This window comes from Sparus aurata, chromosome 9 (genome assembly GCF_900880675.1).
Source record: "Sparus aurata chromosome 9, fSpaAur1.1, whole genome shotgun sequence".
In the NCBI taxonomy this organism is placed as follows: domain Eukaryota; kingdom Metazoa; phylum Chordata; class Actinopteri; order Spariformes; family Sparidae; genus Sparus; species Sparus aurata.
In genome coordinates, this window is record NC_044195.1 from 20,531,636 (window position 1) to 20,556,060 (window position 24,425).

The following is a 24,425-nucleotide window of genomic DNA, read 5'->3' on the forward strand; positions in this document are numbered from 1 at the left end:
AAATACTTCCTGACCAAAGGGAACAGAAAGCCGTCCTCTTTCTCAGAGCCATTTTTCCAAGACTGGTTATTATGACAGACAGAGGCCAAGCAGGAGACCTCGGAGCAGTGTTACTGCCCATTTCTTTTTAATATCCTCTATTTACTGATCATTACTATCAAGCGGCTGATGTTGCAACTGCGGCTATTTTTCCATCTAAGGTGACACTCAATGAGCTTAAAGACATATGACTCAGAATTTTAATGAGCACGCAAGCAATTAAAAAGAGGAAGTTTGGCGAGTTGTGCTCCAATGAACCATGGCAGATGAAGAAGAAGAATGGCTACCATAATGATGATGCACCGTTCCTGCTGCATGCCGACCGTCTGGCTGAGTGAAGGCAGCGCAAAGAGATTGAAAAGCTGCCGATTTTGATAAACAACAGGTCTAACCCTGACAGGATACTTTATTTCCCATCAACCCTTTTGGCTGAGCAGAGGCTGCATCTTTAAGGATCTTTGTCAGAGGTCAAGTTTGATGACCACCCCTCTATATGCTTGTAGAAATGGGGTGGTCAGCTCTGGAGGTGTCGTGAAATGTAATGACTCCCATCAGAACCCTTAAGTGTGCTGTCACCTCTGAGGTCGTCCAGCTGAGCTATTGAGCAAAGCAGTGTGACCTCAATGGTTAAAGCTAATCCCCATTCATACACAAATGTCCAGTGACAGCCATTTTACTTGTCCTTCTCTGGCTTTAAAGAAAAGGCGTGAAAATGGTGTTACATGTTTTTTTTAAATGAGCCCCAAGGAGGTGGTGGATGGTGAGTGGTAAAAGACGTTGCATTTACATGCCCTGGTGTCTTTGTGATCGTAGAAACCTGCTTTCTGAAATGAGACAGGATGAAATGAAACCTGGACAGAAAACAAAGATTTCTACTGGAAAGACCTATTTATTTACCCAATATTCTACCCCTATGTTTCTAGGAGGTCTTGTAGCCATTTTCATTCCAATGATGCGTTTCAAAGAAAGTATCTCTATGGTTACAGTAAAGCAAGATCACAGTTAAGCACTTAAATTCTTACAGCTGTTTGGGGTTGTATCCAAAATAATTGAATCCAAACTAAACTCATAACTGAAAAAGAAAAACATTATTGATTTTTCTGCTACAACCAAAAAGATGAGCAAAATAAACCAGGAAGCAAAGCTACACAGTAGGTTATCTAGTGAATTTGAACACAATCCTAGTCGATTTAGCGTTTCATTCACATCTGAAGAATTGTGATGATCAGGCCAATAATAGTTTCAAAAGAGACTTTGCTGCAATTTTCACACACACAGTCTTGGTCTTTTTATTTGGCAGTTGCACTTGTTACACAACAGCCATGCAGGGGTAGAAAGGGATCCTGAAACCCCCCATAGCAACTATGTGATAGTTTGATTATTTTTTGTTTTAAAAATCTCACTGATTATTACGTCCACAAAAATAGCGATACATCTTCCCCTTTAAATCCCCTACATTTGTTGCTACTAGTGCTTGTTTACTCCATGAATGAAAGCTCCACGGATGTTGCAGTCTTAAGGACTGTGATAGACCTCTGAAAACCAACAAAAGGAACAAAAGGGACTAAATTTAGACCCTTGTTGTCTCAGGTAAAGTGCGCAAGTTCCAATAATGGCTCCTGGGTCCCTGAAACAGTTCTTACATATGGAGGGAACCTGAAGATGTGTAAAAACAATTTCCTTTTCTTGCCACCTTTTAAAACTTCAATTGTTCAACGTGGAGCAGATAGAAAAAGCAAGGCCTTTTACTGTAATTATATAAATTCTGAAGTGAATTTCTAAAGTAAAGAAATAAAAAAAGGCCATTCTCTATTAATACCGATATATAGAAATGTCCCTGGCACTACTTATACAATATAGACATATTTCAGGCCCTACTATGCTGTCCACTGTATAGCCTTATTATGCAGAAATACATTTAATAAAAAAAAAAATAACGGGTAGACCTTAGTGCTAGTCATCCACTCCGTGTCAACAGACTGATGTTGCCAAGCCTCTCAGCTGCCAATGATGAACTGGTGAATTAAGCCAATGAGCTAAACACTGCACAAAACAGATCTGGGTGCTGCCACACCCCAAAAACCCTTTAAAATGTGCAATGTGTAGTTTTGGATAAGATATTTTAATCAGAAAAGGAAAATCTTTATTGATTGATTTTCATGGTTGAATTAACAAAGTGTCCTAAAAGGACAGGACAATTTCATACTTATTTACTGTGTTTATAGTTGCAGAACCCTTTTAAGTCACCAACTTTGTAGCATCAAACACTTTTCTGGGGACCTTCTTTCCTGCTCTGAGGAAAGCTTGTTTATTCAATCATAGAAGAAAGTTTGCTTGGTCCTCTAGCTTTGATGCTAAAATAAATGTTGAGGTGCAATTCAGAGTGTTAACTGTAAATGTGTGTGAGTGACTACAGGGGACACACCATAGAAAAGCAAGGGTGTTGCTTATATCTCCAAAAATGATCACTGGAGTGGTTGGACACACTAAAATTGAGGTCTGAAATACAACACTTCTTAAAGAGGAAATGAAAGTTAATAGCCCGGCTGTGAATATTTTCAGAAAGCTGCTGTCCAGACCTTTTTGGCAGCACTTGAAGCTGCTCTATACCTGTGGCTCACTAAAAAAGTCAGAAAGGGGAAATGGACACTCTCACTCCTGAGTACTGCAATCTGCTGGTAGTTGGTGGGCACTTTTTGCAGGTATGCAGGCTGGAGTGCAAGAATGCATCGTGTTGTGTCAGGGCATAGGGCTCATTATAAAAAAAGCAGGAGGAGATGATAGTCAGCCATTACAGCCCTTGTTCAGACCAAGTGTCATATATCCAGATATATCCCAATTGTATCATGGTCCATTTGAGTACAAATGCAGCTCAAACCAGGCATCAGAACACTTAAAATTGTTTAGGTGATCATCAAGCCTCCAGTCTGTCAGCAAAGTAATCATACTGTCCTCTTGTATAAAAGAGTACTCAGTTTCAATGATCATCCAGAGTGAGGAGATGTAAGGATAAGATGTGAGACTTCAAATTAAACAGTAAATTCCTATCAGTTAGGTAACTTTACTGTATAATTTGAAGTCTCACCATTATAGCCCTACATCAGCAACCTTATACACAATCATACATTTTCCAATTAGACACACATGATAAAACAGTTACAATTTTAATGGCTAAGCATTAGTAAAATAACCACACAGTACAGCTGCTGCCAGCAAAACCGCTGGCCATGACCGGAGGGAATTAGGACAAGGAACAAAGAACCACCATTTTAATAGTCCCTGAAAAATCAGACTATTTAGCTATCTCTTAAATGTCACAGTCAATTAACCTCTTTTGTAATTTCCCTTGCCGCTTTAAAGAATTACATTTTTAACCAGTCCAAAAAGATGGTCCACATTAATACCTGAAACTGCAACTGAAAAGTGTAATGCATGAATGAATGTTACAAAACACACAGACGCATGCACGCACACACACACACACAAAACAATACAACAATAACACTCAATATTTCAAACCATCCAACTAACTACACTTTAGCCTGGCAAGAGACAGGATTTTCACCTATCATTATGAAGCGCTGCTTTGGAATAATGACATTATCCATGTTTAGATTAGTTCCAGATAAACTTCACTCTCACTATTTGATTTTGTCTGTCACTGGGCACAAATCTCCCAGGAAAATGAAGGCACCATATCTGATTCCCAGGTCTCCAGTATTGACCAATACCACTTTCGTAGCAAAAATTAGCGTGTATATGTGTGGTTTTTAACATAAGTCAACCAGCTACAAGTAGGCATTTGACCCTTTCATACTGCCGGGACCTTTGTCTTTTATTTTTGTTTTACTTGTGTCATGTTTGTCATCATGAACGTGCTGGGAAATTAGTCCAGTATTGAAACATTGCACTTTTTTCTCAACTCTGTTGAGATTTGCACATGTGCAGTACCGACCAGGTAGCTGACGAGCAAGGTGATGTTCAAGCATGGAAAAGTATCAACAAGCGAGAAGCCTTAACTACAACAGTTAGATATTGTGTTTTCATCACGGCTGATCAGTGCCGAGGTGGATAAATACCCAAGACTGCTGCTGATTAAATTTGAAGACATAAGCCAGATTTAGCGGGTGCTATATTTTTGTGCAGTTTGAAAGGCGTATATGTGAATGAATAAACTCACGTTTTTTTCCTGTGATTGTTAGCAGTTGCTGCTCTGAGAAAAACAAAGCAATCCAGTTGTTGCTAGAGTGGCACCATCAATAATCCACTGTTAGCTCCCCATGCTAGGGTCTGTTTCAATCTGAATGCCAAGATTATGTCTACCTCGATTTGTTTTAACCTTGGTACATTATCATTTTGCAGTATTTTATTAGTTTAATTCCTTGTGGACGAAGATCAGTATTGATTTTTACTGCTGTTTGGTCAGTGCCAAGAGCATCCCTATATAGGGCTGCACAAAAAATCGTTAAAAAAATCGCGATCTCGATTCACACATACACGTGATCTCATATCTACACACAGCGATTCTGAAGCATTTTATATCTCGAGCTGAATCACAAACAAATGCTCCTGTTTTCCTCCCGGATTTTTTGAAGCGCCCCCAAACGCAGCACTGCCGCTGCCTCCGCCCTCAACCTGTGGTAAAGCATCTTTACAACACGTGATTCAGTGGCTGAAGCCCGCCTGCAGTTAAGTGTATGGAAGGAGTGAGTGAGAAGCCGTTTTTAGACGGGGCAGCAAGCCGCCAATCTGCCCGTCCTTTTGGCGGCTAGGTCCGCGGTTTTAGACAGAGGGCGGCAAATTGGGGGTCTGTTTTGGTCCGCCAATTTCCCGCCTCGGAGGGTACACTTATTTCCGCCTCGCCTGCTAGATGAGCAACTGGACAGCCGCTGAGATCAGGAGATGCTGGCTCTCCTGGATCTCTAGCTGTATGGATGTGTTAGCTTGTTGTTGTAGCCACAATCTAGGAACGGTCGCTACTTTCAAATTAAAAGCCCCCCGCTAAGGACCCAGCTCTAAACTCCAATGGGGTGTAATGTAAAGCTCTTATTTTGAAGACAAATTCATTGTCAACTGCTCACAGCCCAACGTCGGACTTCACGTCACGTCACATGTTTACCTCTACCTCTGAGGCGGCTTTTGGAAAAGGAAGAAAATTATGCCTCCGTTTTAGAAAGCCGATTACAGCAGCCATCACATATCACCTAGCTTAAGATACGGCCCCAATAAACACTGCACAACATGAGGTATCAAAGGATGCCCTCTCATCTTGGGAGACAATTTTTTTTTTTTTTTTATTTGTGTAAAAATTGTGCCAGAGAATCGTGATCTCAATTCTAAGCAAAAAAATCGTGATTCACATTTTTTCCAGAATCGTGCAGCCCTATCCCTATACATCGCTGCATCTTCTGCACCTTTGACAAATTACACTTAAACCATCAAAGCCAAGTGATGACATAAAACTGGTGTCAGCCCTTCTTCGCAGCAGCTCTGTGAGGCCCATTGGGATACTGTATGTGGTATTGAGCTGTACAAATGGACCTGACATGTCTGAGCCACAGCAGACAGGACAGAATGTGCAGTCACTGAGGTGTGATGATCAGGCGGCCGAGAGCCGTAGCTGATGAAGTGGGAATGAGTTCCCAGAACAAACTCAGAAGCTCCACACTCCTTCCACACTAACAGCAGCGCTTCACTGCGCAAACAACACTCCACTATCATGCACATTCACAAGCGCATACACATGCTGTCACTGATAAACATAGGCTTAACATTTATGCCTACAAAGACATTTTTTATATTTCAATATCTACTGAACTTAGAGGTGACCTGAGTCAATCCAGCAGGACAAAATCCTGCACTGATGTATTACTGATTATCTTAGATAACACTGGAGCAATATGTCGGTTTCAAAATAACAGGACATGTGGGGAATGTGTTCAGATTTACTGGCCAATCAGATCTGAGCACACTGGGTTTTCTCTATCACTATGCCATAAGGTTACACTATGGAATATGACCACTGCTGTGAAGGATGAAAAAGCCATGTGTTGGATTGTAGTTGTCTGTATGTGTGTGTGTATGTGCATCTTCTCATTACCTGCTGCTACCAGCGCCTGGCGACTCGGCCCCGAGTCTGCATCTTTCCAGCTGACTGGCCACAATCTGCCTCTCCACTTCCAGCTCCCTGGTTAGGCGCTCGAACTGGAGCTCCTGCACATAAACACACACGCACAAAAAAATGGGCCAGAGGGTCAGGAATGCATACTCATCAGAAAGAGCTTTACGCACTTTTATTGACAGATATGACAAATATTAAATCAATATGAGGGAGGGAGGTTGACAGTTTGACAGCGTGATTCAACAGTGTTGTGCTTCATTGTGGCGTTAAGGTTAATGATTACACAAATTAGAAAATAGGCAATGCAAAAAAGCTAATTCAAAATTGAAATGTTTGCTTATGAGTAGCTTTAAAAATAGACACCATATACATTCCCGTACACAAACAGGTGTACATAAAACACACACACACACACACACACATACACACGGGCTATATGGTACTGCCATTTTTCCAACCCACACAGCGAGATAAGCACCACTTCAGTGGGTGATATTTAGCCTCGGTGGCACTGCTCCTATGGGAGTCGAGTAGAAATCAGCATTGACTAATTATCTAGCCTCAGCGAGGCTATTACTTGCACAGCTCTCTGCTTCCAAGCACTGCATCGTGACACTCATAAGACACACACAGGGTCTTTTGTACACATGAAAAATTATTGCACACACGGACGCACTCTGGTTTTCCGTAGAAATACCTTTTTACTCATCCACACTGCAAACAGGGAAGTATACAGAGTAAAATAGTATCCAATACTCCAGCACCAGCACTTATGTTCTCACAAAAAGGCCTCACTCACCATAACTCCGTGTACAGATGGGAGGATTCTCGCCTTGCGATCCTTACTATCCCTTATAATGTCCATTACCATGGTCAATTACATTCACAGCCTGCTGCATACACACACGCACACACACACACACACACCACACACACTTGCACAAAGCGACTCTCAGCTTCTTTTGTGACCTGTCTGAGGAAGTTTAGTCAATCTTTAGCACTTAGACCAGCCTACTTTTCACACCTACTCTCCAATGTTCCCTGAGGGCACATTGAAATTTCTTTTCACATTGTAGAAATGCTCCACTCACCCCTCCCCCCAAACTACTGCTGTATACCCTCCACTGCTCTCCTCTCGACTTGACTGCAGTGAGAGGGAGCATGCAGGAGGGAAAACTAAGTCCTATTTCCTTGATATAATGACATTTCTTCGTTTGGCAGGAATACGCGTGTAGTGCCATGAGCAACCCTGATCTAATCTTGTGCAGCGCATATGAAAATACGAAGAGACCTTTCTTCATTCCAAAGAAACTGTTTGTGCCCAAGATGCTATGCTATATAAAAAAAAATCTCATTTTCTTCTTAAATTTTACACATTAATGTGTGTTTACAGGTCTTTGGGAATACTACTGCACATGTGAAAAAAAAGCAGCATAAAGACCTTTGTGGCTCCAGAGGAAGCCGCACGTAATCTGATAAACTGCCTCCAGTGATGTCACTCAGTAGCATAGTTGAACTGTGGGTGATGTAGGCAATGAAAAGCAGTCCACCGTTCTAGCAGTACACTCCTATAACACTGTTGGACTCATTGTGAGTGGTCATAACTAATTGATACTGAACCAGAGATATTGCCCCCACATCTTATTCCTCCTTTTCAAACACAATGTAAACAAACGTTCACATTTAAAATTAGTACCATTTAAATGTGAATTTTTCTGTTTCCTTCACCTTCCCTTTGACTAGAAACGGAACATCTTTGGGTTGTGGACAAAACCCAAATTTGGGGACGTTGTTTTTGGCTTTGGGAGACAATGATCGACATTTTTCAACATTTACTGACAAAACAACTAATCGGTAAATCAAGGACATTATCAACAGATACATTTAATAAAATCAATATACTAAAAAAGGACCACATGGTATGGAAACAGGTTATTGTTGATCTTCATGATCAGAGTTGCAAAGATGAGTTAATAAATCCACTAAAAGAACATTCATTGACAGCTATTTCGATAATGAATCGTCACTTTCCAATCAAAAATGTCATTAACACTAAAATTGGCTAGGTCCAGCGTCAAATGTAAAGAATTTGCTGCTTTTCTCGACAGTAAATTTGAATTATTTCAGGCTGCTAGTTGGACAAGATGAAAAGAAGCATTTGAAAATATCACTTGGAAACTGTTCTTTCACATTTCACAGACTAAACAATTACTCTACTGATTATGAGATTATGAGATAATCATCAGATTAATCACTAATGAAAACAAAAATTAGTTGTAGCTTTATTCATGACGTGGTGGAGGTGTGTTTGCGTTTGCGTTTGCACAAACAACATAAAAACCAGCAGCTCACAGTGTCTGTATCCTCTTGTACCATTCTTCTTTTGCAATAGTTAAACCCATTCCACAACAAAAAACTGCAGAATATGTCCACACCTTGCTGTGTAAACCTTTTCATTTTTGTTTTCATTTTACAACAGTGTCGCTAACAAAGCACTGCTAATCTTAATGTGAGATAAAATGCATTTCCTTTTGCTGCTTCTCAATCAAAGCTTCCCAGGGGTTCCCATTGGAAAGCTTTTAATGCCAAGAAGCAGCAAGGAATGTGTATGTGCATTAGCAGCAACTTAACACAGCAAATGCAGCTTCAGTACAGCTGCGGTGAGACTGACGTCTATTTGATGTTAAAGTACATTGAGGAAACACAAGTTAAAACAAACTCCAAATCACAGAAATTCAGTTATAATCTTAAAATAGTGCCTTCTGTTATTACTTTACTTGATTAGCACTGGCACTGGCTGACGTGGCTGAAACACGGCCATGCAGAACAAAACATTTAGAAAGCAAGTAAAAACTATTTCTGCCAAAGCTATTTTCTTAGGTTAAATATTCACTTGTTGATTGTTTGGCTACATATAACTTTATTCCTCCAATTTAATTGGCCTTTAGGGCTGCCACTTTGTCTGGAGAAACACTTGATTTTATTCCCCTGTAAACCAAAAAAATATTGAGCATATTTAACTTTCACTTTCAGATTGTTATCCCAGTCCATTTATTGCCCCAGCACAAGGCAGTGTTAAGAGTGTTAACACTCCTCAGGAAATAGCAGGGATCATTCAAAGGTACGCTTTTTGCTGATACAAAAACACAACGTACAGGAGTGCAGATACAGGTTCACAGATACATCTTGGCGCAGGACAGGGATAGAGTGGGAAAACACTGATTTACTTAGAAGAAGAAATGAGCCATCAATCCTGTGTGTGACACATAGCTTCCGTTGAGAGATTGAGTCGCATGAAAATTGCCAATTTCAACCTTTCATTTCAACCAATCATCCCCTTTTTCATTCTTCTCTCGAGACAGATGTGACTCAATATGAATAGTCAAAATAATGAAATGTAGTTGAACACTATGCACGTGCAAATTGTCAAGGAGAGGAGGACATTTTGAATTCATGGTCTGCTTTTGACACAGCATTCTTTTTAAGAAATTGGCTGTTACAAAAACATGTTATAGCTGTAAATTTTGAGACCTGAACTCTTGATCGTGCACATACTCAACCAAATCCTTCTTAACATCAAAACAGAACCTGAAGGTCACTGCCAAAACAGATTATTCTCTTGCTAAGGCTCAGGATTGAGCCCTTTTTACAGGCTAGACTATATGGCAGTGCTAGTTTCCCACAAAATAAATTGAAGGATTGAACTAGTATGACACCGTTTCTGCACAAGCACAAAGACGCCTGTATCTTGTATGCATTCTAAGGGCCTGAGGTGGCTTCTGCCCGCTGCTGGTTCAGCAAATTTAAAATGCCTTTTACGAAGGAAACAAGGGATAAGAATTGCGTTTAGGAGTTAGATGTATAGGAGAGAGAGGAAACCAAATAATAGGGGAGCCTCACATCACGCAGAGAGAGCGATAGAGAGGTGATTCAAACACAGTCTAACTGCTGCTTATACAAATCTGGAATAACTCCAGTGTGAGATTCTGCCCCCAATATAGGAGAGAGAGAGAACATAAGGTGAACGTGACAAGAGAGGTATATAATTCACATGGACACACACAGATAAAAGTCGACCATTCAAACTTTTAAATATAGTTCAGTATGCTAGATATGGGAGTCCAGGTGCAGTAGGTGTGTGATTATACAGGAGTGTAATACAGCGAAAATCGTCAATGATATACTGTGCATATGCATTTTCTTGCTTGTGTAAATCTTACTGAGTTACAATATGGTTGTCATGTATGAATATGTAGCAGGTGCTTATGGAACAAGGATTACATTTACGGCGAGACACAGCCCAAACCGTTTTGTTTACCGTCTTTATAAAGACAGAGGTTTCCTGCTCATGCAAATGTCACTATTCTTGGCGAACCAATTTTGCGCGTTCTTTCTTTTACACTCATTATCCAACTGTTTTGTTTGGCAGCATGTCACCTTCTCAAGTCCAGCAACTTCATCTAAGGCGGCACTTCTCATTATGCAGTGCAACATGCAGGCATGGGAGGAATAAACAGCTATTCCTTTTAGTACTTTCCACACAAAAGTGTGTTGGCCTTCAGTCCTGCTGATTAGATGATATGTGATCTTGATCAAGCACAGTAGAGAGAGACATCTGTTATAGACATCCGGCACCGAGGTCTCTGTCACTACTGATACTCAGAGCTACCCCGAGCCCATATTGGATGGGCATCCTGCCTACATGCCTGCAGCAACCCTGCTATTACGGGCTGAACAATTAATAACTATTATCGAAACTGCAATATGGCCAAGTGCAATCTTTTTTGATAAAATGCATCACAGCTTCATGGTGCTTCAGAGGCATCATAGTCTCCAGATATGAGGAATATGCTTAGAATCATCAACCATGTCATCTTTATTTTTTTTAGTGAAGAATGACCATTCCCATTAAAGAGGCAACGCATTTTACAATCCCAGTATCTGTCAAAAATGATGTAATAAATGTGTCATATTGTTCAGCTCTCCTGCTAATTCGGGTGTGGAGGCAGTCCAAAGCCTCCTACATGGAGCCCTGTCCTCTAGGTCTTTTCTATGGCTTGACAAATTGGTTGAGGCTCTTTTCGCAGTTGTACAACTCTTGTGTCTGTTGTATTGATTTTTGTAAGAAAGTTGTTTTACACTAAATTGCATTTTTTATTATAGGAGCACTTCAGAGAAGCAGGAGAATAGAAGAGTTAGGTGGCCTACTCTCTCTGATCTTGCGGCTATGAAACAACAATGCACCCTTTCTGTAATGCAGAGTTTAATGGCCTGTCCGGTAGCTTTGCAGAGCAACAAAGCATCTGCACTTGCAGGTAGAACATGAGATTCAAAAATCATCCATCATCCACTATCCATGTCAGAATTGCTTCAGAAGTTTGCCTTCATAGTGTTGCTTTAATTGTCCATTTTAATGCAGAAACACTAATTTGCCCCCCCTTTCTGTTTCTCTCTCCCAGCATGTGTCTGCTCTGTTGACCCCGGCAGTATGTGTAATCAAGTCTAGGGCTGTCCTGAATAACATTTTTCGGGCTTTGAAACCTCGGTAGTAATCAACTGCAAATATTCAATGCTTTGTTCTGGCTAATTAGCGTCTGGTCATAAACTTATTTGATTTACTCATCTTGCTTTTCCCTTTCCACCTCTGGAAGAGAAGGTACAGGTATGGGAGGGAAAGAGTCAGAGGAGATTGTCCACTAGTTAATCAACTGCATATGGCATTATTCTATCATATTAAAATATTAAAAAAAAGAAGAAGATAAAAATATACTTTAACAGGTATTAATGTGACTGGGCAGCCCACCCAAGTAAAATCAATACATGGAGGCCTATTTTGATATTGTAGCCGGAAACCAAATACCTACCAAACACATCTCATGTTTTGGATTTTTTCACAACAGCAGGTGAGCTTTATGTGGAGGAAGTTGTTAATTATGAAGCCTATCCAAAAGATCAAAATTAACATGGTACAGAACGACATCAACCAGGTGCACTTACAAGCTTGTACGAAACAGACATAAACGTTAATTAAACAGGAGAGGTCACATCACAATCAGTGCAATTTTGAAAATTGGTCACCAAATACTTGGTACTGCTAGTATTTATTTTTATATATTGTACATACTCAACCTAGACCTATTTACACTCTATGTATAAACTGTAAATACTGTAAATCTGTCTATTCTCTGCTCCACTACTTATTTGGAACACAGATGCACTTTACTGCTTCTTTTTGCACATCTGGTTAGATGATAACTGCATTTCACTGTCTCTGTACTTTTACTGTGTACAATGACAATAAAGTTAAATCTAATCTAATCTAATCTAATTTGATCTAATCTGATCAAATATACCTTTGCGCAAACTCATCCTGGTAGAGTGTATGTGTGGGAAACACTGCACTAGCCAAGATCAGTGTATGATGGAATTGTGGCATCAAAATGTGCCCGAGGCCACAACATTTGGGTTTAACAGGAAAAAATGGACCCATCTAGCTGGCTACTTTTCCCCATCCAGCTGGCTACTCCATATCCCTGTGTATAGCCCTGCTTTGAGGATCACTGCCATCCCTCTTTACGCTGTCATCCTTAGGCTTTCCTTTGCAAAATAGCATTTTAAAACTTTCTTTCTCACACACATTTTCCAACAGATTTTCGTTATTCTACATGAATCATTTAGACTGTTATGAGCATGGATCCAATATGTCCATAATTAGCTTTTGATAGCACAGGGCTATGTGGCCCTGGTCTGATGAAACAGGGACAAGGATCACACTCATAAGTAGGGCTCACATTAGTAATGGAGAGAGAGTATTCACTGTCCGGCGTAATTCATTGCCATGCTTGGCCCCTACACAGAATGGGACACATCTATTCAGCCTAACGATCAGACTGAGCACAGCAATAATGACCATTAAACAAGGCCTATGCTTATTTAACGGGTGTGGGCCCAGCCTTGGTTGGTACCAGGCTTAGTGGAGAAAGAGAGGACAGGGACAATGGGTGGCCAGCTTTCCTGTACCAACAAGGCCTCAACGCTTTTATTTGCCATTATAATGAGCCTGTTGGGCCTGATCTGCCTGTAGTCCAGGAGCTGATTCAGATCCTGTCCCCTTGTGTCCTCAGACAGGCCCTAAAGAAACAGATGACACATGGCAGCAGACCACAGAACCAATATACAGGCTCCCTTGTCATCTTTATGGATGCTGACAATACAAGACCCATCTGAAATGCCTGAAGTGGCTTGTGCCTGCTGCTGGTTCAGCACAGACTATGGTGCAGCAGAGATAAGAGGGGCTTACGCACACACAAACCCCAAATGTCATACAGCCATATAACATACACATATATCAATTATACTGCAACTAAGGATTATTTTCAACATCATAATCTGCTGCTGATTTTTTATGATAAATTATGAGGCCAAAAGCCAAAGATGCTTCATTTTTTCTCATCAGTAACAAAAAACCTGCAAATTCTGCACAACAGGTTATTGTTGCAGCTCAAGACGATCAACAATAGCCTGTTTCTGTTTCATTGTGTACTTTTTTCGTTAATTGCCACGTGACGTGACATTAAATGTTACAGTATATTTGAATTCAGCACTGAAAGACAGAACATTTAGCACAGTCAAGCAATCAAGAATCAAACAGTTTATTGAGGATGTTCCTTATTTACCATCTTCTAAAAATCCCAAGTTTTAACATCTTGTTTTGCAATAAAAACAGTTAAAAGTAGAAAACCTTCCAAAAGAGGCTGCTTACTCTGAGCTAAACAAAGTTTCCAATCTAGCCCAGCTCTTCAACCAAGATAGGACAGATTGTTTGTGATCTTAAGTGTCTCCATACTACTAGAGTTTCGAACATTTTTCATACACTAATTGGTCAACAAGCACACACTTGAATTGTTGTTTCCCTCCCTCAAATAATCATTCAGTTGGGTGTCAGTGTATACTGTACCCTGACTTGTTTGTCTGCTTACAATTTCCAATTCTAGAGAGCATGAATACATTATCCAAAACATTTTAATGCATATCTAATGCTTTGGTGGGTAGGATTGGGTGCACGACTGTAAAGATTGATTATGAAAGTTTATTCTCCTAAAGTCAAAATACAATTTTATAAATTGGAATAGCAGTTGCTACACATTTGTCTTTGAGTGTTTATGCAGAAAATATGGTCTTGGTATGTAATACTCTGACTCAAAAGGTAGTTTTTCTTTAATTTCAGGTTAAGATTGACACATCACCTTGTTCGAACTCCTTCCACTTTGCTATCAAGACATGTGACGCCATCTATCTAACTGGCATGTCTGTACAGGAATGCATGTTCTCATCAGTTCTGCACAGACACACCCTAGTAACTGAACAGATGCATCCTTTCACCTCCTGTATGTAAAACAAGGAACCTACAACATCACACATGCCACAGTATGACAGATAACGATAATGTGATGCAGTGCTGTGATGGGTGACATTGTGCTTAAATATTCTTGGCAACTCAGCACCTTCCTTTATATGACAGAAAAATAATTGAGAGGTATACATCATGGCATCGTCTCGGTAGTGCGTGTCAAAATCTCACTATTAATTAAGACCTGAGATCTTATCCTTAATAGTTCTTGTAGCCCATGTGAGCCTGTGTTTTGGTACTGCTGCTGTTTGGGCCTGGGCCTGGAAAGAAAGGGCTGCACGTTCATTTATGATATTCAGATGCATTCTGCATAACCAGTGCAGATGGCTTTGCCTCTTAACCAAAGACAGGAATCTACCAGAAATATGTTTGTTCATTAAATGGCAATGAGGCTTGACAGCTCTGCATCCCCACTGCAGCATGGCAGACCAGTTCCAACAAGAGCCCGACAATGCAGCGCAGTGGGAGAATGACAGCAGAGGTTAAAGGATTTCTGCAGCAGCAGGGACAGAAAAGCAGGCCTGAGGTGTGAGCGAAGAGAACAGGCCTCAGAACAGTCTGTGTGACCAGACCTGAAGGAACCACACGATGCAATCACTTACAAAAACTGCCACAAAGTCACCTTGTTAAAATACTAAGGTTTTGTGGAGACTGGCTGCAGCGTCATGCCACCATAGCAGAATTATAATAATAACCGTGTCGGATGGAAAGGCATTTAAAAATACAGTAAAGTGGCTTGCTGAGGTAAGAGAGTGTACAGCTGCAGGCGTTGCTATAGGTGAATCACAGGGAGAAAATTGCTTTAGCACCCACAACTGCACCATAGCTTTTATACTGTATAAGCTGATAATGTGACAAGAGGCCACAAACAGGAATGTGAAACATCATTCACTTTCAGATAATGCAAAAGCAAGTTTACAATAGAACATCATTTCTGTCAGGGTTTCTAATGCCGCATTACAAGCATTTATAGCAGCAAACTTGCAGCGCTACAAAAATTATTTTTTTTAAATCTTACTGCAGTTGTATACACAGGTCAAAGCCGGATAACACAAAATATGGGTTCTTATAACGTGGTTTTCTGAATCATGTCCAATTTTTTGCTAGCTCCCTGTGACTGTCCAATCATGGGTCTCATCATGGTGACCTCCATGTTGTACCGGTACACATTTGCTACTTGTGATTCTGAGCTCGTCACTTCACATAATGACTACAAGCAAAGGTCATAGTAACGGTTAACAATGCATATAGTTAAATCAATGTCTGAAGTTTCTATGTCCTCAAACTTTGATGAAAAATAAATTTCGAGGTTATTTTATAGAAATCCTATGTAGAAGACAAAAAACTTCAATAATCTGGTGTATGGTGCTATGACAGAAATCATTTTGTAGCATTCAGTGGCACTTTCTTCTGACATTTGGCAGTTGGCCTTTACTGATATCCTATACTTAAAAGAAAGAAAAAAAAACACAACAACAACAAAAACACAACCTCCCAAAAGTGAAAACAAGACACCTACTGCATGAACAAATATGTGAACACTAGAGTTTTCCAGTCCAGACCTATCAAAGATCCTGCATATATAAACTGATTTTGGGTGTAAAATTCTGACTAGTCTCTCCCTCTGCAACAGTGGATGCTAAAAACAAGCAACGTGCAACATGATGGAAGAGGACCTGCTTCCTCTATAGATAAAAAAAACACAACATTTCTTAGTTTCAGGTGATTATAGACTGATGAAAACTAGTAAAGGACACTTTTTGAATTGTTGTGCCTGAAAACCCTATTAATCCTCCACACTTGACCTTTAAACTGAGACGTGATCTGCAGACGTGATGTGGAGTACTCAGATAACTCTAAAAAAATTAGCATTATTTCAAACCATTACTATAACAATGATCTCCAGATTTCATCACTCCAAAAATAATCTAACGTTGTAAAACATGCTGGTGACACAGATAAGTAAGACCACGAAAACATAATTTTCCACATTTGAACAGGAAAAGGAAAGTTACAACTTGGCTCGATGATTAAAATGTCATTGAAAAAAACTGTCATTCATGTGTTGATTGCTATTAAAGGAGCTGTCATCTGCACTGGCAACTGCAGCAGCAAGCACTTTCTGCACAAGAGATTGACAACAAAAGAAAGACTGTCAATAACAAAGATACAGACGACTGACTGTGCAAAGGGGAGAGAAGAAAAAAATCCTGTCAGCACTCGCAAGCAGATACACAATTAAAATTTTGTTTCCAGGCGAAATTCTTTTTGTTGGGAGGATTTTCCTATTTATTTGTTCATCCACTTTGACAGTCTTGGCTCATTTACAAGCACTAAGTCATTTAAATGCAACAGATTTGTCAGTGAAGCGTGACAGAGACAGGTGGTTTGAGCAAGCAGAAGAAGCATGCTGGAAATAGACAACATGTAAAGGCTGGTGGGTTTTTCTGTTCTCCACAAACTTAACTCACCAAAGTAAATGCCTTTCTGTTTCTGTCTCATTAACATTCATAGTGTGACGCATATAATTACACCTTAAAAGCACAATTTATGCGCCATTAGCAGTTCAAGTGGAACCAGCAATATGCATCATTTAAAATAATTTAAGATTTTAGAAAAGAAAAAAAGAAAACTTTCTTCTAATGCACATAAAACCTGATTTTTGTGAGGGCCCATGTCTTACACATACTACTGGAGCTTGTAATCTAACTCCATCATCTTATCATTACTGCTTTTACCACGTTTCTAAAAACCTGAATTTAAAAGCAGGATTAACAGCTGCAAATTACAAAAGTCTTTCCCTACATTAAAAAATCCAATATTTTTTTCTTCATTCACCACCTCCTTCTGATCTAAGTTCTCTACTAGACCTGCTGTTATTTTTGTGCACTTACACGTTGTTGAATCCCAACAAAAGCCTCTTACGTGATGCCGCTGATAATAACGCCGAGGCAGAGTGGCAGTAAATGAGAGTAACTCACAAAGGCAATCTGTATCTCCTCTATTGGAACAAAAACCAAAAAACGCTGCCGCGGTGCAATCACACAGCCAGAGCAATTCACATAGACCTGTGAACATACAATTCCTCAGAGAGATCAATAGCATTGTGTCAGACAAAAAGAACATTGCTCCCGGCCAAAATGAGGAGAGTAAGCAATCTAGGGAGTGTCAATCTGGAGGTTGCTGTTGTGAACAAAGAATGCAGTGACTTGGCCGATTAACTCAGGATCAGTCATTTAGAGAATCTCATCTGAGAGATGTTTGGGCAGGAGATGATACATAAACCTCATTGGTGATTCACTCAGACAAGTACCTGAACTTCCTCAGGGGGCATATGCCAGTCCAAGGACAGCCCACAGTATTTACTGTGCTTCCACCTTCCTGAGTACAAATCCTGCTCCCCAGTGACCGGGTCCTCTGCGTGTGCTGTTGACGGTGGCAATGATTACAGTGATAATGATGATGATGACAGTGACGGTGATGAGTATTAACAGGCTAGTTTGGGGGAGATCTCCCGGGGCTGGGTTCAAAATGACAGCGCAGTGCCGTGCCAGAAACACACACCACTCTTTTGACATCATGTCACATTGGGGGCAGATTATCTCCTCTTCCCCTTTTCCTTCTTCTCTGTTTTCCACTGCGCTGACAGCCTCCTGCCACAGCACTTTAGAGAACCATTCACAGGTGACAGCCTCTCTGACTCTGCCTCCCTCCATCATGCTCACACTCTCACTTTTGTCCTTTTCCCTTTTTCTCACCACCCTCTGCGCTCTCCCTCTGTATCTGAGCTTTTTGTCTTTTCACTGTATATCTGAGCACTGTCCTTCACCTGTATCCCTCCCCTCTGAATCTGTCTCACTCTTTCCCTCTTATACTCGTTCTGCTCCCCCATGGGGTAATTGCTCGGAGCCTGGCTTCCATTTTTATGACTATAATCGAGGCCAGAATGCTTATGCCTCTAGATTTCTCCTTGCCTGTGTCACAGCAGCAGCACTAGGGAGAGGAAGGCAGATAAGACCCTGAGGAGCGGAGAAAATCACTAGTCGATTGTAATTAGAGTCCTCATTTCGCCTATGGAGGTGGAATAGACACTATCGCCTGCAGAGAGAGAGAGTTCAACCTTTCTGCTGCGCTTATGGCATGGAAATGCATAATGGCAAAAGCACTGCCTTGAAGTTTTGTCCTGGCCCAAACTATTAACTCCTTAAGCTGGGTCACTTAGACAAAGATGACTTTGGCTCCATTAAAACATGACAGTGTCTTGCATCAGTATCTCAGGTGGCTAAAAATTCAGTCAGCTCATCAGACCTTTAAGAGGGTGCTGGAGTTGTTGCACTCGTAGCAGGGTCAGCTCTTGAGCTTTGCAAAGCAGGATGGAGTCGGTCTATGTGTGTCTGTGCCTGATTTGGATAAAAACCGGGTCACAGAGTGTGACTCCAGTTCGCCATGGTGATGCAGGAGGCAGACCGATTTTTCATGTGTAATGGACTTTAACAAAGTGGGAAAATTCCACTGTGGTGCTTTCTGGGAGGCAGTGTGTTGAAACACCACAGCGTGGTGTGCCTAAAAGGCCCTTTTTGCTGGCAGTGTGGCACATATAGGCATGTCCAGGCACAGCTAATAACAGCATCACTCTGAAGGCAAAGCCTCATAATGGAGGAGGAAGAGAAGCACAGCAAAACACAGCATTTCCAAGGGCAAGAAACCGCTGTCTTGATACTAGAAATTATCTGCTCAACGGTGCTTAAGACTGCAAGGACTAATTTGACTACAGAATTACATTTATGTTTGAGGGGAAATCTCTCCACAACACAGGGAGTATAAAGAACTGAATCAACTTCCGCTTCTGACCCCATCTGAAGTTCTTTTTTTGGCAAGAATATCTCAAGTAACTGCCAATTAAAAGGCATGAAATTCTAACTGGGCTTCTGATCACGATCCTTTTTAAAAGAGAAACACAAACTGTATTACACTTGCTACGAAATGTGGCAATTGTACGGCTGCTAAACGTTGACAACAATAACAAACAGTGCTTTGATTCCCCCAGATGACACCTTTAGAGTTGTTGATACTGGACATTAGACGGCTGTTTTTAAAAGTTAAAAACCATCTCTAACATATGACGAAAACCCAGAAAACTATTTCTTGGAAACTACTTAATATCATTATATCAGTCATGATTATTACTTGAGAAATTATCACAGAGGTACTTTACACAAGAAAATGGTTGGGTTTGCTGATAAGTGTTTGATCTGACCGTTTTATAGAACTTTTAAAAAGCTGCCTATGTAGCAATGAAAGAAATATTGCTGTGAATTATTGCTTCAAATTATCAGAAATGTTGTAGTGCAGTGGTTGCCATATAGTGTGGGGCATAGAGGCTAAATGAATGAGGCCCGATTCTGTAGTCTAGCAAAGCACCAAATTTGACAAATACCAAAACAAAGCAGGGTTCTCCCCAGAAATTTTTAGTATAGTGGTGCTGTTTTCAAATTTCACCGTCAGCGACGCGCAACGCCCGTTTTTAATTTATGGGAATTCCGTTTTTTCAATTTAAATTTTTCGGAATCTCTTTTTATACTACCAAAAACAGTGCGTTTTTAATGTAAATGACTAAAATGTACACAAATTAAATCGAAATTACCCTAAATGTATTGAGGTGACAAACACATTTCCTCAATACTGTACTGTACAGTACATTAAAGTGCATCAAATACATTTTGACTTCATCATGTCTTCATACAGTAGTATATTTTGTTTTTTTTCTGGGTTTCATTTGGGTTCCATTGAATGAAAACATGGTCAGCTCAGATCTAGTAAATGTTTGCATACCAAAATTGTTCTGAAAGTTGTAAATATTAAAAAATTAGCAAAGATGACCAACAAAATGAGAAATTATACTTGTAACGTTATGTCAACTTAGCATACTAACCAGCTAGCAGTGAAAACACCAACCCTCCCCCTGTCCTCTGAGCTCCCGGCCCAGGCAGAGTCAGCTAAGAGGGCTGTGGCTAACGGGGCTAACTAGCTAACAGCAGCTACTGTTAGCAGCAGTTAACAGTCACTCTGGTATTATATGTCGATACTATGAATAGGACAGGTGGCTAACTCTCACGCATAACACCTTTAATTATGATTTGTCAGGTCTGCTTCTTTGCAAAACAACAGTTCACCTGACACATACAAGTCGTTCGGGAACTGCTCGGCTCTGTACTGAGGGGTTAATGTCAAGTTTCCCAGTTTTTTCGCCAACAAAGACAGAGCCATGGGCAACAGCTTCGCCATGCTTACATTGTCTTGACAGGGGCGTTCAGTCTGTGGAGGGGGCCTGTTGTGCCACCCAGTTTTGCTTCCTCCCGTGCAGTTTTCCCCAGACATATGTTCCTCTTCCACACGAAAACAGCATTTCAGTGAAATTATGTCAAATTCTGCGATATTCCGCGTTAAACAATAGATTCCCTTTTAATCGGCCAATTCTGTGAATTCATCCGCGATTCCATGATCGCGGAAATCATACGGCCCTATAGATTTGAGCAAAATCATCGGGGAAAATAGGAAATAAACACCCTTAATTTGAAAATGAGTATAGTGGCGCTGAGCTAGCAGTTTAGCGGCGCAACGCCGTTATTCCACAGACTGGGGAGAACCCTGCAAAGACAAGTACACCTGACGAAGCATATCTCCCCCTCAGCTTCACCAGGACAAGAGTACAGTATATTTCTTGTCGAGAAAATGATAACGTTTGTTGGTTTGTCTCCATTTTTGTGCAGCTAGGCAACTTTTGAGAAATCTGTTGATAGCAATGTGTGCTGCTTCACAGTAACAACTGAGAGAAGATGCATGCTGCACTAATATGTCAACTATAAAGATGACTTGTTCCTTATTTAGTGTTTTCAGTAGGATGTCACAGTGAAGTGGCAGTTCTGTTTTAATTATAGTCAATTTGTGTGTGTGGGTAGGGAGCTTGAAAATATTATCTACAAAATAGGAGCCCTGCAGAAAAGTATGGGAACCAATGCTGGAGTTAAAGAACGAGGCATTAGATATATATATAGACAGATATATAGGCCTATTTATTTCAACAAAGGAAAATGAGAGAAAAGATATAAACTTTCCTGTTTAACTTTGTTTTTATAGACTTGTATGGATAATTCTATGGTTATTTTTACCCGTCTTTCTTGAGTTTTGTCATCCTGGTATTTATTTATTTTTTTATCTCTCTATTTCAACTACTAGCACTGGCTAACACACTGAGAACAAAAAAAAAAGAATGTCCAATTCCTTGTATGTGCAAAAATAATTGGCCATGTGATTCATTATGTCTGCAGTGTTTCTGCAATAAGCTTTGACATTTCAAATTAATAACCCTTAATATGCCAACCATACATAGCAGGTTCAGTTTCTAACAATACACAAGTTGTCAGGAAGGCATAAGCCTCGTCATCACCCACCATCCCTCCCACTCATTCCATTTCTCAGCTTACTGATGCTGTAACACAAACATAACTAAAATAGGCATACTGGGGATCCATTGAAGACGTGTGTGTACATTATGCAGTGTTTGGTGAGGATTAAATCAAAGTTTAATCCTCAGCTACTACTCTCCTGGGAAATGTGGTAGAAGGCAGAGATGAGGGCAGAATGATCAATGCGATGCTCTTTAAAGACCTGACCTCACACTGATGCCTTCTATATGGGTGCTACTGGCTCCCATATGAGACGACCTAAGGGCACCTGTATACTTGTTTTAAGATCGTATTTGGCTTGTTCACAAAAGGATGGTAAATATGGTGCTGGGTGCGACAGCAAGGAAACTTCAACATCTGCAGCCTATGAAGGCATTTGTCCAGATGTGCAGTATGTGTATTTAAATGTGTGCATTAGAACACCTGAATGGAAATGCCAGAAATGCCCTAACAAGTAATTATTTCCTCTGCAATAATCATGTATTTTCTTTGCAGTGGATAGCTGTTGCCTAACAGCTAAACTTTCTTTCTCTTTGAGAGTTTGCAAACAACTGAACACTGAACCACTTTCTAACAATCTCTTGTATCAAGGTTTAAAGGTGCCCTGAGGAGTTTACTTGTAAACAAACACAATGTATGATGTGTATCCTTGAGGCCTCACAAATGTGTTGAATGCATTTCCTTCCTAATAAAGCAATTTCACAGCTGATTTTTTTAAAACATATTTTAAATCCTGCATTGTTTACATCTTTGTTGGCATGCTTTCTTTGCCCTACAGTGCTTTTAGTCTGAAGAATGGTAGAGTGCTCAACACATTTGATAAAAGTCACTGGACATAAATCAAAAAGCCCCCAAAATGTGACAATAAATTACAATATGGATTTGAGGTCATAACATAGGGTTTACACCTACGTCTTCGGCTTTCTTGGATGTCATCTTGTGGCAGTCTCTTCCCAATATTTACATAAAGGCAGTTGTTGGAAACACATTTGTATTTGCATTTTGTTTTACATGTCGGAAAGCAATTTGAAATTTGCATATTATTTGGGTATACACAGTAGGGCTGGGTATTGTTAAGAACCTCACGATTCGATTTCGATTCTTTAGGTTGCAATTCGATTCAATATCGATTCGATTCAATATTTACTTGAATGCTTCGATATCGATTCAGTAATAAGTAGTAATAAACAAATACCTGTTGATAATTCTTTTATTAAAAAAAGTAATCTTTAATTACAAATCTTTCCTCTATGAATTTTTAGTTCGAATTGAAATGTAAACAAAGGTACTCAATAGTGCAACCATAGTTAAGCTGAGAAAGTGCCATTGTTTCTGGGACTGCATGATACATTTTTGTCTGACATTAACAGACATAACCGCGACGTGAGGGGGTAAACGCTGACACTGACCCCCCTCTCTTCCCGGAGGAGAGTGCTACTTGTGGGCGCACGGTGCAGCGGCCAGGGTGAGACCGGCTGAGCTGGGGAGTTTACAGTCTCCGAAAGAGCGGTGCGTCAGACATCGGCTACCCGCCTCCGCAGCTCCAACGGTGTTTCCGCGGCACATCACCCTCCGACCCTTGAGCGAGGTCGCAGGCGAGATGCTTCCAGCTGCTGGAGGCGGGGACCGAGAGGTCCGGCGAGGGACCGCGGGTGGTCGCTTGCCTGAATCGATTCAGAGGATTTTATGAATTGATATTGAATTGGGAAAAAATATATTGCAATGCATTGATGAATCGATATTTTTACCCACCCCTAATACACAGTCACATTATCACAAAGGATGAAAAATAAAATAAACAAGGCAATTACCTTGCAGATTCATCAATAAGACATAATCTTAAAGCCCTTCTACACTTTCAAGTTTTAACTACATTTCATATCTGTCCACTACCATTTACAGATTCTGTTCATTTCAACTGAAGCAAATTGCTGTGTTCTGTTGTCACACAGTATTTAAACCAGAAAGAAAAGAAAATGTCACATCGATTGTTGTAAACGTGGGTTTTTAGAGGTCTTGTAATCAGAGAACGATATGGTATTGTTTATATGCATATAAATGCACACAGTGTAAGCTCTGCCAAAATGCAGTCAACCATTTTATACATTTAATAGTTGTAAATTGCTAATGACCAAGTGGTTAAAAGCCACTTGATTGAATGTGGCTGTTTACTAACTTCAGCATCAGTGAACGCTATGCTGACCCTGTACCTGCGTTCTTTGTAAGGCACACTGTATACATGCCTGAGTTTAACTGACTATGATGAAAAACATTAAAGTAAGATGCAGTATTATCCAGCTTGAGAAGTTCTTCAGCTGTTTTCTAAGATCTGGGTTATGCTAGAGGAGAAGAAGCTCATCAGACATGTTGTCCTACCGTTTTTAAAGGC

General features: G+C 40.4%; 1 protein-coding gene across 6 annotated transcripts in view; it reads right to left on the reverse strand.

The window, feature by feature from the left end:
• Window positions 1-24,425, reverse strand: part of pkp4 (plakophilin 4) — a 103,195-nt gene that overhangs the window by 52,738 nt on the left and 26,032 nt on the right. For 5 of the 6 annotated variants that reach the window (XM_030429473.1, XM_030429471.1, XM_030429472.1 and 2 more), the window contains one exon: window positions 6,140-6,252. In XM_030429473.1, the coding sequence (XP_030285333.1) occupies window positions 6,140-6,252 (113 nt within the window). Of the gene's footprint in view, window positions 1-6,139; window positions 6,253-6,959; window positions 7,072-24,425 lie in introns of those variants that run through there. The other variant, XM_030429474.1, reaches the window with a different exon arrangement.